General features: G+C 43.6%; 1 protein-coding gene across 6 annotated transcripts in view; it reads left to right on the top strand.

Annotated features, from left to right (window-relative positions):
- Nucleotides 1-7,623, top strand: part of LOC125635804 (EF-hand calcium-binding domain-containing protein 6-like) — an 89,476-nt gene extending 81,853 nt beyond the window's left edge. For 4 of the 6 annotated variants that reach the window (XM_048847949.2, XM_048847951.2, XM_048847947.2 and 1 more), the window contains 3 exons: nt 1,442-1,614; nt 4,139-4,307; nt 5,564-7,623. In XM_048847949.2, coding sequence (XP_048703906.2) covers nt 1,442-1,614; nt 4,139-4,307; nt 5,564-5,821 — 600 coding nt within the window. In that variant the 3' untranslated portion in view covers nt 5,822-7,623. Of the gene's footprint in view, nt 1-1,441; nt 1,615-3,441; nt 3,573-4,138; nt 4,308-5,563 lie in introns of those variants that run through there. The other 2 variants (XM_048847948.2, XR_007356381.2) reach the window with 2 other exon arrangements.
- The last annotated feature ends 6,941 nt before the right edge of the window (nt 7,624-14,564 follow it).

The following is a 14,564-nucleotide window of genomic DNA, read 5'->3' as shown; positions in this document are numbered from 1 at the left end:
GGGGGTTGGAGCTGACTGGGATCATGTTACAGCCTGGCACCTGTAGGCACTGAGCTGTCATATAGGTGAGGCTGGAGGGGTACCCTCCCTTTTTTGCCTTTCACCTTTCCCCTGCAGATCCACGGGTTTGCCCTGGCCCTCCACACTGAATTTAAAAAGAAAGTGCTGTCCTGATAATTGTTATCATGTCTCTCCAGCCAGAGGGCATATCAGTTGGAAACTCTGTTGTGTTGAAGCTCAGTTTTCAGAACTCCCTGCTTTTTCATTCCCACTGAAAGGATGATTTGGTTAAGAAATTGACCATGAGCACTTCATGCCTGGAATGGCTGGATGACAGCTCTGTCGTTTTTGTCCTCTTGCTATATATATCTCTCAAATTAAATTTAACTTTACAACACTTTACAGTCATGTTTTTTTCCCAAGGAGAGAACAAAAACACAGGTGTAACTAAGAGCAGAATCTGGCCTTCACCCATCAAGTTCAGATGAAGATCTCACTTTTAAATATTAGATTTGTAGGTTTGCTAACCACAGAAATGTCACGGGAACAAATCTTATTCTCATGCATGCCACTGACAGAGATTGTGGATGTCTCGTTGGCGGGTGATAACATCGTCAATCAGGTGCAATTGTTTGGACCCTGGGTGCATCCATGTCATTTTATATTTATCATTTTACCTAAAGATGGTGTTAGTGATGAGCAGACTGTGTTCTGCACATTTACACAAGAAGAGGAGTCCATTGATATTCATCTTTCCCACTCCATATCGTCCTATCACACCTCTCCAGTCACTAATGATGATGATGAGATTTGATAAGATGTTAATGGGATGAGAGTTGTGAGAAAGCCTGTGCAGGAAATTTTTAAGTGAGACAGCCGTTGCACAGGGGCAGTCCCACTCTCTCGGCTGTGGAAACCAGATTCCAATAGCATGAAGAATCGTGACGGCTGGGGTCTTCCTTAACTGCAGTGGGTGACCGGGACACCTTCCGTGCCTTGTCATGCTCTCTGTGCCCCACAGCACATTGCTGAACCACCTTCGTGGCCTGTGAATCACAAATTGATTTCCTCCACTCAGTCCACTGGAACAATCTTCGCATGCTAGAGAAAGGCAGTTTCCCCTCTCTCTCCGAGGACAAAAGACCTATCGACTACCCTCACTGGTAAATCTAAAGTAACCCTACAGAGGTTAATGCAGTTTTCTGGATGTGCTAAACTAAAAGTTGTCACTAAAAGCAGAAAATCTGTCCTATTGACTCTATAACTCCAGAATTTGTCCCACCCATTTCTTTAGAAAAAAATAAACCTCTAGATGCAGGAGGATTAGAGCAGGAATGCTGCATTCTGGTTACTGCATGAGGAGTATACACTGCAGTGTTAGTCAGAGGATTGGGTGTAGATCCTAAACGCTACAGGATTTTATGTGGTTTGTTTTTTGTAGGTGGAGTATTTGTGGGATGATCTAAAGAAAGAGTTTGAAGACCTAGACCCCTACCATACAGGCTTTGTAAGCAAGGAGGAATTTAAAGATATTTTGACTGAGCTCTGTGTGCATCTTAATGAGTATGAATGTGAAATGCTGGGACAGAAATTTGAAAGCAATGGAGATGGATGGTAAGTTAAACTTGGAAAAAGAGTTAAAGTAAGTTGGTCTATAAACGTTTATATGGTATCTAAATGGAAGTCTATAACACTGAACAAACAATAGTGAGTGTTAGATACTGTAAGTGGCACAATAGGTTAATGCATGTTTTTTCAAATTCTTGCTTAGTTCATTTGATTTTCCTGTTCTAGCCTTTGTTCAGCTGGACATTTTGTCCAAATCACAAAAATTAAGACTCACAGTGTCACTGAATTTGCAAGTCTCTGCTCAAAAGAAAATCAGGTCTGGAATAGAATGGGTTTAGCAAGTCACTGGAAGAGTTGTGTTAGTGCAGGTGATGTGAAAATTTACTATCTGTGTAGTGGCTGAGCTCTTGACAAAGCTATTAGTGCAGTGTGTTTGTGAGCAGCAAAATGCGTCCAAACCATTCACAATGACCTTTTTAAAACTAACAAATAATTATTTTCCGAAGTAAAGTTTTTGCGACCCACCTGTCACATGGCAGCCTTACCTTTCAAATGCATCCCTCTGAATGAGAAAGATAATGAACCTCCAAACCAAGGCCTACTGTAGTCTTAAAATTAGAGCTAATATGAGCTTTGACTTTAATAAAATAAGCCTGATAATCTGAATTTCTAACCCATATTTCCCCTCCTCCAGGTACAAAATAAAATTCTGCCTTTGTATTAGTATAAAAATTCAAATTCCCTGTGTGCAAAGAATCACTGTTCCTCTCAGTGATGTTTCAGGGACAACATTCCGTAACAGTGATGTGGGAAGTTCATATTTTTTTAAAACCTAGATTACACTAGAAAAGGTTTCCTGGTCTAGCCCTTCGGGTATAACTATACTGGCAAACCCACCTATTGCAGATGAAGCTTATGCTGGCAAAAAAAGTGCTTTTGCTGGTATAGTTTATACCAGCTCCCTGAGGAAAGTGAGCTGTACCTGCAAAAGCACTTTTATGCTGGTATAAGCACATCTACGGTAGGGCTTTTGCCAGCATAGTAATGCTGTAAAAAATTAACACATTGCTATACTGGCAAAAGATTTTAATGTAGACTTGGCCTAGTATTATTTCAAACTCTGACAGCAGACTCAGCAACACACATTGGTTTACATTCTCCTTGTTCTTCTGGCTGTGACCATAACTAGTAACTTAATTTTCTATATATAAACATAAGCTTAGGGAAAAAAAAGCTGAAAAAAACCAACAGTAAAATCTGCAAGATGACCTGATTTCCAGAGAATTCACATCAAATAATATGTGTTATAATAATAATAATAATATAATATAATGTGTTTCATTACTTAATCACATAACATTGAGAAGTCTAACATAAATGCAATTTCATGCCTGACTTCTGGGGATTCCGTGTGTTTAAAATCAGAACCTCAAGTTTCATTGTTTTTGGGTTTTGCACTGAATATAAACAATGACATAATATAAGGTCATAAGTGAGTAAATAAATGATATTAGCTGTGGGCTAGACAGTGACAGGCTGTATGCTTTTTTAAAAGTTAGGGGTAACAATCCTTGCTCCATTGAAGTTAATGGCAAAACTCCCACAGACTTCAGTGGAGCTAGGATTTCACTCTAGGGTTTTTTCTAAACCATTTCCTTCTGTCTTTACCTCACACTCTCCTTTATTTCCTTCCCTGCACAGGACAAGAATGTCCTGGTTTCTCCATCCTCAAGGAGCAACTCTTTACTCGACATGCTTCTACCCCTCACTGTATATCTGACCTCATCTTTGTGTGTGTTGCGCTCCCCCTCATCTAAGCTTCACTTCGCCAATATTGCCAACCTTACCACCCTTTTTGTCTGCTTCTCCCAGAACTGTCTCCAGGCTTTCTTTCACTTATGGAACGCCCTTCTGGATCTGGTCTGCACAGCCACTGCCCTCTCCTTTTTTACATCCTTCTTGAAAACCCACTTCTTTCATGATGCTTGCAAGAAATTTGCCAGGTAGTTAGCCTACTCCTTAATTCTCTCCACGTGTCCCACTTTAAAGTATTACTTGCTTCACCATGTTGTGCACTAACTTTTGCAGAATAACTGCTTCATCTTAATAACGTTGCCCCTGACTTTCCTCTCCTTTCCTTCCTTATTCTCTTCTTACCCGTCATTGAATCTTGTCTGAAATGAATTTGTAAGTTCTGCTGGGTAGAGATGTCCTTTTTCTGTATTGGATGGAGCCTCTTCACATTTTGGGTCCTGTTAAAATAAAATATAATAATAATATAAGCAGATGTAACATTGGACTGTAAGGAACACATTTACAAGATGGACTTTATATCTGCAGCCACAGAATTGCATGCTTAGTTATGCAGAATAGGTGGCTAGATGTCCAACTACTTGATTTGCATGGGCACATATGGAGATTATGCATGGAAGTGGTCACATACACAAGATTTAAGTACACAGATTTTGAGGATGATAGAAAATTTGGAACACTATTCAAATGGAGAAGATGAATTAAGATACCATGCAGGTAGTTTTGTAGAAACTTATGAACATATTTTTTCTTTAAGTGTTTCATACCTGGAGTTTCTGAAGCCCTTTGCTTTAAGTAGACAAAGATGGAAGAATGGGAATAACATGGCTGCTGTTATGCAGGCATCTCAGGGTGAGATAGATCAATCCCACACGGGAAGGCAGACTGCAGAGCTGGGTGGTCTGACAACCAGACTACAAAAAAAGGTATGATGGCTGTCATGGCTTGTGGCTTTACTTTTAAATGTGAATTCTTGTCCATTTTAAATTGCTTAGCTATCGAATATAAAAGTCCAGTGATCAACTGTGCTAGAACATACTCATAATGTACTGGCTTTATCTGCCAGCTGGTAGCCAGACACTAGAACAATCATCAAAGTTCTCTGCTCAGTGGCAGAACTTGCTATGTCTGCAGTCTGCATGTGTTTACAAATGAGGCGGATCCTTATTGTCCATGGACAGCGGCTTTATCAAATGAGATGAAGTAGGAGCTTTACTTTGGCTGAGTCAGTAGGAGCTGTACTACACTCGTCTCGATTTGATGTTGCACTTTATGTTTTACCTTGGACATTGGTGGTACCTTTGAAATATCTGCGGTAGATGAATTAGAATACTTAGTAGGCAAACACAGATAACCTGTGCCAGTGCATACATAATACTTTACTTTTAGGCAGACCCCCCGCAGTGTTTGAGATCATGCCACTATTATCCAAGTACGGAGCATATTTTTTCTTGTGGTATGATGTTGAGATCCTGTATGACAGCTTCAGGAACTTCCACTTGTCAAGAATGAAATGATGATAAGGAAGAATCCTTGAAAGAAAATACCACAAGGATGAGTTATGGAAGGGACAGGATGAGTTACATCTCCAATAAAGGCCAACCAATAAAACATTTTTCAGGAATTGTGCCTAGCCCACGTTCAGGGGGAAAAGCGGGGGAAGTCTCCTTGGCGCTGTTCACTTTCCCCCCACCATTGTGCTCTTATGAGAGCCAGTCACAGCTGAGCCTGGAGGCCAAGATTTTCAAACTTGGGTCCCTAAAGTTAGACTCATAAATCCATATTGGGTGTCTACATAAGTGACCTGATCTGTCAAATTGCCACTGACCTCAGTTAGATTTTTGAAAATGGGGCCACTTATTAAAGCAAAAATTTTCAAAAATGGCTGCCTGAAGTTATGCTTCTATGCCCATAGTTAGAAGCCTAAATGTTTGTAAAGCAATTTGAGGCCCTTGGGGGAAAGAAAGCTATCAAAGTGCAAATTATATTATGTGAACCTTTCCTGTGTGCTGACCTGTGTGAGTGTGCAGGTACGTACAACAAAGCATGCTACTGCATACCTCACAATTTGTTAGTTCAGATGAAATATTAAGAGGGACATTGTGCCTCACAGTACGTAATGGTTTAGTTGTTATTTCACTGTGGTAATTCAACATCCCAATTGTTTTCTTTCTGGCTGTAGTTACGAGGGGACTGGAAGACCCTTCTAAGAGCTTTTAAGAAGCTGGATATTTACAGCAATGGCTACCTCTCTTTGCCAGAATTCAGATCTGTCCTGAAGCTCTGTAAACTTCTGCTAGATGAAGATGAGGTTTACCACATTTTATCTAAGTTTGATCCCAACCTGGATGGGCGAATTGATTACAAGTCCTTTTTGGAAGAAACTTGCAAAAAAGGCCAACCACGTACAGCCAAAAAATCTACTGCAAACCCACAATAAAATAATGTAGAATATTCTTGTGAGTAGAAGCGGAAGAATGGTGTCTGCATGCTCCCGGCTAAGTCATTTGCTTCTCTTTGTAGTGTGCATCACTGCTTTGTGTCTTTTGGCTACTCATGAGTTGCCCACTGTATTACCAGTTGTTTTGTAGGGGGATAATAAAAACTGTGAGAGCAGAGAATGAAGCTGAGTATTAAATACTGTACTATATTTAAAATGTAATTCAAGCTGTTACTAAGAAAACTAACATTCTGAAAAGCAGAGGGAAGGATGCAGCTTAGAGAGATGCTAATTTTTAAGAAAATAAAACTTTCAGTGAAGGTAATGCATGGATTTTTGCTGTGTAGGATGCAATGACAATGGGAAAGAGTCCCTTTGATATCACTGGGAGTTGGATCAGGTCCTTTGTATGTGTTAGCCAGAATTTGGCCCTTAATATAAACACACATTTTCTTGCTTAGTTGTCTTTTCTTTTTTCTTACAAACATAGTTTCTCCACAAAGTACAACAGGCAGAGGACCCAATTCTGCAGCAGCTCTGCACATGACTTCACTGAACCTTCCCTGCTCAAAGCAGCTGTATGTTTAGACCCATGTTATTTATCTGTTTCTTTTTGTAGTACAAATACATTTTCATAATTATGTAAATGCATAGTTGGTTTGGTTAAATAAATATCTGGACTCACTTAAATATGTGTCATTTGTCCACTCAGTACATAGGACCAAATTCACTGCTGGTGTAATTCCACTAAAGAGACTTCTTATGTATATAAATACAGTTCCACTGATTTCAGTGAAGCTTTGCTGATTTACATTAGCTGAGGATCTGGCCAGGCATGTCTATGCAAAGGTATTGCCATGGGTGAGGAGACCTTTTTGGTTTGCTTTGGACACACTCTTCCCCTGCAGCTACTCACTTGAAATCCATCATAAATAAAAATGTTCATTATTATCCTGTGATGCGTTGGTTTTGTTGGTTTTGCAGGATCTTTGCTGTCTATGTATTCTGGGAATCATACAGGAAAAGATTAATTCGTGCTGTAGCTCCTTTTCCAAATTCTTTTCCCTGCTTGCTATCTCATAGTGTACGTCAAACCTACCCTCAGCTATACCGGTATAACCCTATTGTGTCCAATGGGCTTGTACTATCTAATTTACCTTGGTGGGATTGCACAGCTATAAATGAGTTTTGGCCCTAGTGTGAGCAGGAAGAAAAACCAGCTCATTCCCCAGCAGTTGGGATGACTCTGCAGTGCCAACGGGAGTAAGAAGCAGTTTAAAAAAATATTTTTACAATAAAGTGAGAAGGTCTAACTCTGATTACACACCATGGGGCAGATCCTCAACTGGTGTAATTGTCATAGCTCTATTAAAATCAATGGAGCTGTGACAATTTACACCAGCTGAGGATATTTGTTGAGTTAAGGCCCTGATTCATCACTGAGGTCCCTGAATTTGTGTGAAGCACCTGCAGGATGGTGTCTGCTTTTCTGTACCTAGTGTGAATTAGAACTGCAGTGTAAGCTTTTATATTGTTACAGTAATTAATAATGAAGTTACCTTCCAACTTTTCATTGAACGAGCAAAAAATACACATTTCTGTTAACAAAAAAGCATTTATTGTTAATCTAACTGCACTAATCTTAATAGAGGTGATGAAATATCATGCATGTTTAAAGATTTTGTATTGCTGTTATTTCAAAATTAGCATTACAGGGTTTACTTTCAAAATGAACCTGGATTTAACATTTTCGGTCTCAGTCACATTGAACTTTCCAAATAAAAGTCTCTTTTTTTTACATAGCAACTGGATGAAACTGAAAGTTCCTATCACTCTCTCAGTCCATTCATTACATGCCATGCTAATGTGTACAGGGTGGCGTGTAGGTCAACATGTGCTATGCCGTATGCCATACTTTACTTTACCCATGTGACTGTGAAAATACATCTGGTACATTTTGCCATTGTTACATGTTATCTAATAAAAAGGGGGCAGGAGTGTTGTTTCTGAGACAGCCTTAGGTCTTGATTCTCTTACCAGTTCTGTAAGGTCAGTTTATAGAGGTGGACAAAAGTTAGGGACGAAATACATCACGACTCGAACCAGGGAAGAAATCCATCCCCGCTTGAACCAGACAAGCAGGATTTGGACACTGAGATCTGAAGCCACTATCCTATGAATAGCGAAGTTGTCCACCAAAAAGTCTGTATCCAGCACCCTGCCTTCTGGAGGAGAGGCCAACGAAGTATATTTCAGTCTCCAAGAGTCTATGTATATAGTGCAGACTCTTCCTGGGTAGTCACAAAGAAGTACTTGGCCTCTTCCTCCTGTGCTGGGATCACTCTATCTAATTTAAGTGTAGGTATGTTTGAGGCACTCATCACTATAACATCTGAATAATCTCTAGTTGCCTATCTCAGAGAGTGGGATAGCAGGAGAAGAAGGGTGGTCTAGTGGCTAGGTTGCTAGCCTGCAACTTAGTTAGGGGTTCTAGCCACCACTATAATATAAATAAATTAGGGATTGTTTTGTGTTAAATGACACTAAAATAATCCTTGTCTCTTCTCTGCTTGAATAAAGAATCAACAAGAATGCACACCAGTTACAGAACTGTCAAAGCACATTTTGTCAGCCACTATTCATAAAATGCACTTTTGGTCTGTACATCCACTGATGTGGGAAGGGATGGTCCAAGCTGATGAGATATAACTGCTGTCTCCAAAGGTAAAGTGAGGCTGGAGTGAAGAGAGGGGAACTTAGGAAGGATTGAGCTAATAGGCCCAGAGGGTTCAGAAAAGGAATGGGGTTTTGAGGGAAGGGAGGTAGGAACATGAGAAGACAAGAGAGGAAGACCTCAAGGGCTGGGAAGTGAGATGCTGCTAGCTGAGGGAAAGGTGAGTACAATGATTGAGGCAAATTCAAGGTAATTTTTAGCCCAGCAAATGACTAATGCAGATTCTACTGTTTTGAAATTTGTGAAAATAAAAGCAATGTCTTTCAGGAAAAAATATTCCTCTTCTTACATATATGAACTGCTGCAAAACAGCTTCATCTACAAAGGTAATAAGTTGAGTTGTGTCTGCACATATGTACAACTGCCAGCATTGTCCTAGTGCAGGGGCAGCTTTAGCAGGGGTTCATGGGTTTAGCTACACCCACAGAAATAATGAAACCAAGGGTGCCAAAACACCCTGTGTGCAATTCCACCTACAAAATGTGGTTGCACGGTTCCCGGTCATGTTGCTGCACAGTCAGTGTCAAAGAAGCACACTGCTGCAGGGGCCTGAAGGGCAGTATCTGACAGAGGGAGTCCTAGGGGGTTGGGTTGTGGGCTGGAAAGGAGGCGATCCCCCAACCTGGCTTGGTCTCCAGACAGCAGAGACTGGAGGGTGATGGGTGCTGGACTCATGGTAGGGCTTCTTCCTGCTCTGAGCAGCCAGGTCTGGATGCTGAGCAGAGCTGCTTCCCCCACCATGTCCCAGGTGAGGTCTTTCTTGCCACTGCAAGTGGGTGGCTGTGGGGTGGCCACACAGAACAGAGCCAGTCCTGTGCTGAGGCTGCGCCTTGGCCCCTCACTGGACCACATCCCCCTCCCCTGCATTTTTGGGATATGCCCAGGAGGGGTATGGTGAGGCTGAGATGCCCTCTGAGTCCTGGGAGCCGTAGAGCTACAGGATCTGCATGTCCATCCATCTGTCACCATGTCTGCTCTGCATGTCTGCCTGTGTCTGTCTGGGCACGCATTGAATTGGGAGGCTACATCCGCCCCGGTCCCAAAGCCAACATTAACAAACAAGAATATCAGCTTGACAGTGAACATTCCCTAGTTATGTCCTCAGTATGCTGCTGACTTGGGCTGGCCATTTGTGAAAGATATAATCCAGCTCCTATATGCTTCAACGTAGTCTACAGGAAAATGCACCCATGTTCCTCACAGTAGTACTAAGAAATGTCCAGAGCCTCCCCTCTTAGTGTGAAGCTATCCAGAAACACAGATGAAAATGACTGGGGCCCCGCCAAAATATTTATACCTCAGCAGGGAAGTAAAGAGGGGCAGTGATCTGTGAACTATTGTATCATTGCCAAACACTATGGGAGAGAGAGCTCTATAGAACAGCAAAACACCATCAGCAGTGTGATAATTTCCTGAGAGAGGGAAGGGCAGTATGTATGTGAGGGAGGGTATCTCACTCATATTGTTTCCATGTGGAGTCAGTGATTTGCTCTCTCTGTGTAACATTTGACATTACTGCAGGGGATCACAATATAATACCTGCTTCTGAATGTATAAAATAGAGAGTGCTACATTGTTACTGTATTAGTACCAATTGGTAGCTGATCCTTCATGAACATTTGCTTTAAAGATGGGGAATGTGTCTTGTGGCTAAGGCATTGGTGTGAGACTCAAAAAATACGGGTTCAATTTTGGGGGTTTTCACAAACTTTCTGCGAACTTTCGGCAAGTCATTCAACCTCTCTGTGGCTCAGTTTCCCCCCTATATGCTGCAGATAGCACTTCCCTCATTCATAGGGGGTTGTGTGGATACATCATTAATGGTCATAAGGCACGCGGATATTACAGTGATACCGGCCATTTACTGATTTAGATAGCTAGAGAGAGAGACATCGCATCATTAGAGGACCCGCTGCTGCATGGTCTCCTACAAGAGGAAGCCTAAGTGGGGAGATGTCAAGGTGCTCTGGGTGAGCGTGGTTGTGGCTGTGTGTGTGCTAAAGGAACGTGTGTCTAGGACTGTCTGTGTGTGTCTTTGTGTGTGCCAGGGAAATGTGTGCGTCTAAGGGGTGTCTGTATGTATGCCATGGGATTGTGTGTGTCTGTGTGTGCTGGGAGAACTGTGTATCCGCGTTGCACTGCTGTGTATCCCAGGAATATGTGGGTCTGGGTAGCATTTGTGTTTGTGCTGGAAGAGGGTGTGTGTGGTGTTTTATGAGACAACTCTGCGTGTTGGAGCCTGTGTGTCTGTGCGGCCTCCATGTGTCATGGGAATGTGTGTGTCAGTGTAGGGCCTTGCCTGTGAGTGTGCCAGGAGGAGTGTGTCTGGTGCAGTGTGTGTGCAGCAGAAGGCACTTCACAAACTTGTCCTTATCCTAACTGATTGAAAATCCTCAGCGCACGCTGGGGGCTGAGTTAGTGGATCTTCCTGAAACCGTTCCCCAGAGCCCCCAGTTTTGGCCACAGGTGGAACGGGAGCTATCTGGCCTTCCCAGGACCCGGTTAATGTCAGCTCAGCCCGGGGACGGGCTACCAGCTTGTGGCAGCCACCGCGGCTGCCGCACTGTGCGCGCGCCTTCTGCTGGTCCGCGCTCTTTGCCCAGGGTCTCCCCCGGGGGGGATCCGCTCTGCCCATCGTCTCCTGCGGCTCCTGGGCCCCGCTTGCAGCTGCCACGGGCGCTGCGGCTCCTGGCCGGCCTTCCTCCCCGCTGGGGGCGCCGGCCGGGGCAGGTGCGGGCTGGCGAGCCGCTGGGCGCGCAGGCGGGGAGGGAACACGGGGCTCTGTTTGCTCAATGACGCTTGAAAGCACAAGTGACCTCTGTATTAAGGAGGCTGCCCGGCGCTCAAACCAGGCGGCCTGGGGACTCCTCCGCCGGCCAAGGCAGAGTCAAGGAGACGGAGCCCCAGCTCCCTCGGGGAGCTTTGTTCCCCCCTCCTATGGAGAGACCCTTTGATTTCATGGCGCTGATGATTTTTATGCCTGCCCACTCAAGGATGAAACCCAAGAAATAAGAGATTGTCCCTTTCAGCGGCTCCACAATGGGTCACCTCCAGCACACATCACCACGAGCTTCGGCTGGGTTTTGTTGGGGGCTCTCTTGGAAACAGTACAACTCACTTAAAGGGAGCGCGCGGGGAAAGAGGGCCCCTGAAGCCAGGCATTGTGGGCGAGGGCAAAACACCTTTAGCTCCCAGTCTGGTTGGCGTCAGTTCCCTCCTTGGGGCGAGCTGCCATTATTCATCTTATGGGAAGTCAAACCAGCTCAGATTCGACTTTTGGCCAAGATTGGGGAGCCGGGGAGAGGTTCCAGAGAGCGATAGACACGGAGGGGGTGGGGGAAGGCGGGGGAGACTTTTATCCTAAATTCATTGGCAATCCAAAGCAGGATTTATCCTCCACAGTTAAATGAAAACGAGAAGGACAAAATAAATAAATAAATAAATCGAGAATAGCAACATTCGAGGTACAAAGACTGTCATGGACCAGTGCAAGTTTGCAAAACTATATGTAAATGACCACAGTTTTGACCGTGGTGGCCCTGTGCTAATCCCAGAGAGGAAATCTACTTAGCAAAGGAAAGTTTTTGTCTAATTTGGTTAACAGTGACCAAAATGCTGCATATATTAATAATTTATATTTCCAGGGTAACACTATATCTTTAATGCTTCAGTGCAAAAGAGGATTCAGAATGGCTTAATGCTCACAGAATAAAAATCGTGAAAGACTTGCTTCATTTTCTGCACCAAGCGCTGGTGAAAATGAGTGTAAGACATGTGTTTTCATAATAGGCACCAGCCATTCTTCTGCTGCTGAATACATTTGGTTTATCCCATATCGCCCTACGTACATTTAGCAAGTGGTATTTTCCTGCTTTCCTCGCTCGGATTTAAGGTCTCAAATGTATCCTGATGCAATAGAAATTTTTTTCTCCTCCCTTTACCCTATAATACGGCCTCTTTCTTGTCAAACTGAAACACGAGGCTTTTCTGTATTTACAGTTTAAATGGAAGGTACACATGACACTTTTCACTCATTGTAATGAAGATCCTTTAGTCTGTCTATGAATAAAGGAGTTGATGGTTTACAAATTGTGGGTCAGCCCATTCCATGACCTCAGTAAACAATCCGGGTCAGATCTCCCTCAAGGGTGCAGAGTGCAATGGAATAAGTTAATTTACTCTTCGTCAACGGATCGGGGAGTGCAAACCACAGGCAAAAATAGTAATAACTAGCATCGGGAATCACATGTAGGAAACCATTTGCTGACATAGCACAGACGAGATTGGGTCTTATTCAGTGATCCAGCCTAGGGAGGAGAATTGAAACTGCTGAAATTTCCTACGAGCTCAAAGGGAAGGCATGGCTGGGGAAAGGAATATTAGCTAAGCTCTTGTTTGCCTGCATGCCAAGGTTGCCTTTCTAGACATTAAACCCCTTAGATTTGCTCCTTATGCTGAGAGGCTTATTTGCCTCTCCACGCCTCCTGTTTTTCGTTTGGTTTGAGGCTTCTGTCACGAAAACTGAGCTCCATAGAAATCCCCGTCACTGAGGAAGCGCATCTCTTTGCAGTGTCACTGAGCGCTCACAGCAGCACCTCAAAACACGCCTGATATTGAACAGGGAACTCAGCTCAGACGCGGGGAAATGGCGATTTTATGGAAGACTGTAATGAGAAAATATCTGACGTTGGCCACTATACAAGTCAGAGTCTGTGGGACAATGTTAAAGGGTCGGCTCCTGAGGTTTTTTTCTGTGTGCTTTTTCCCACCTTTCAGAGTAGCAGCCATGTTACTCTGTATTCGCAAAAAGAAAAGGAGGACTTGTGGCACCTTGGAGACTCACCAATTTATTTGAGCATAAGCTTTCCTGAGCTACAGCTCACTTCATCGGATCAGGAAAGCTTATGCTGGAATAAATTGGTGAGTCTCCAAGGTGCCACAAGTCCTTCTTTTCTTTTTTCCCACCTGTTAAACTACTGTCTGTGATAGGCCAAGTGCTACAGAGCCTAATCTCACTTTGTTCCTTAGGCCACATCTTTTCCTGTTATTTTCCTCCTAGGGAGATAAATGGCCACAAGGAAATTCCAGAATAAGACAGAAGGTATAATATTCCTTTCCACTTCAACAAAAAAAGGTTTCCTTTTCTGCTTAAGGTGGGAGTCAGGCCACCCGTACAGCTCGGGGAAAATGGATAGGCTGGTTCCTTCCTGTCTATCAGCTCGCCTCAAGGAATCCTCATCATTGCTACTACAAGGGTTTCGGTTGCGGCCTTGATCCTGCTGTATTGTAACTCTAACTATGTAAGATCAGCATGGATTTACATACAGGGGTGTTTGTGAGACAAGCATGAACTGGCCCCTCTCACTGTCTCTCGGGATCAGGTGTATACACAGACCGTCTATAATTCTATATAAACACATAGAATCATAGGATCATAGAATATCAGGGTTGGAAGGGACCTCAGGAGGTCACCTAGTCCAACCCCCTGCTCAAAAGCAGGACCCATCCCCAATTAAATCATCCCAGCCAGGGCTTTGTCAAGCCTGACCTTAAAAACTTCTATGTATATACACACACAACTTCGAAGCTACTTTTCTGAATATGTCTTCACGGGCGATATCGATGCTTGATAAATCAGAGAGCTCTTGGGAGACGCACCAAGGCGACTGTATTTTAAAGAGTGTGCGGTGAGCTGAGGTTTACCTGAACACCGAAACAGCGCAATGTTTGCCTCCCTCCTCCGCCGTGCCCACAGGCAAAGTGTTAGCTCCGCCGAGTTACGCGGCACACCAGAAACACTCTCCCGCCAGAGCGCACCGGGGGCGCTAGACCCAGCGCTTGGAGACACGCGGCTCCCCAACCCTTTGTCACAGCCCTTTCCGCTGGTTTTATTTTTTCCCCTCTACCAATGAAGTGCCGCTGGGAAACCAGACCAGAGAGTTTGTATCACATTTATTCCAAGCGCTGTACGTGGTTTGTGCCCAGAACATAGAACCGAAGCGTGCAAGG

This window comes from Caretta caretta, chromosome 4, assembly GCF_965140235.1.
Source record: "Caretta caretta isolate rCarCar2 chromosome 4, rCarCar1.hap1, whole genome shotgun sequence".
Classification (NCBI taxonomy): Eukaryota; Metazoa; Chordata; order Testudines; family Cheloniidae; genus Caretta; species Caretta caretta.
The sequence above is the reverse complement of the archived record's forward strand: the minus strand, read 5'-3'. Positions and strand labels throughout refer to the sequence as shown.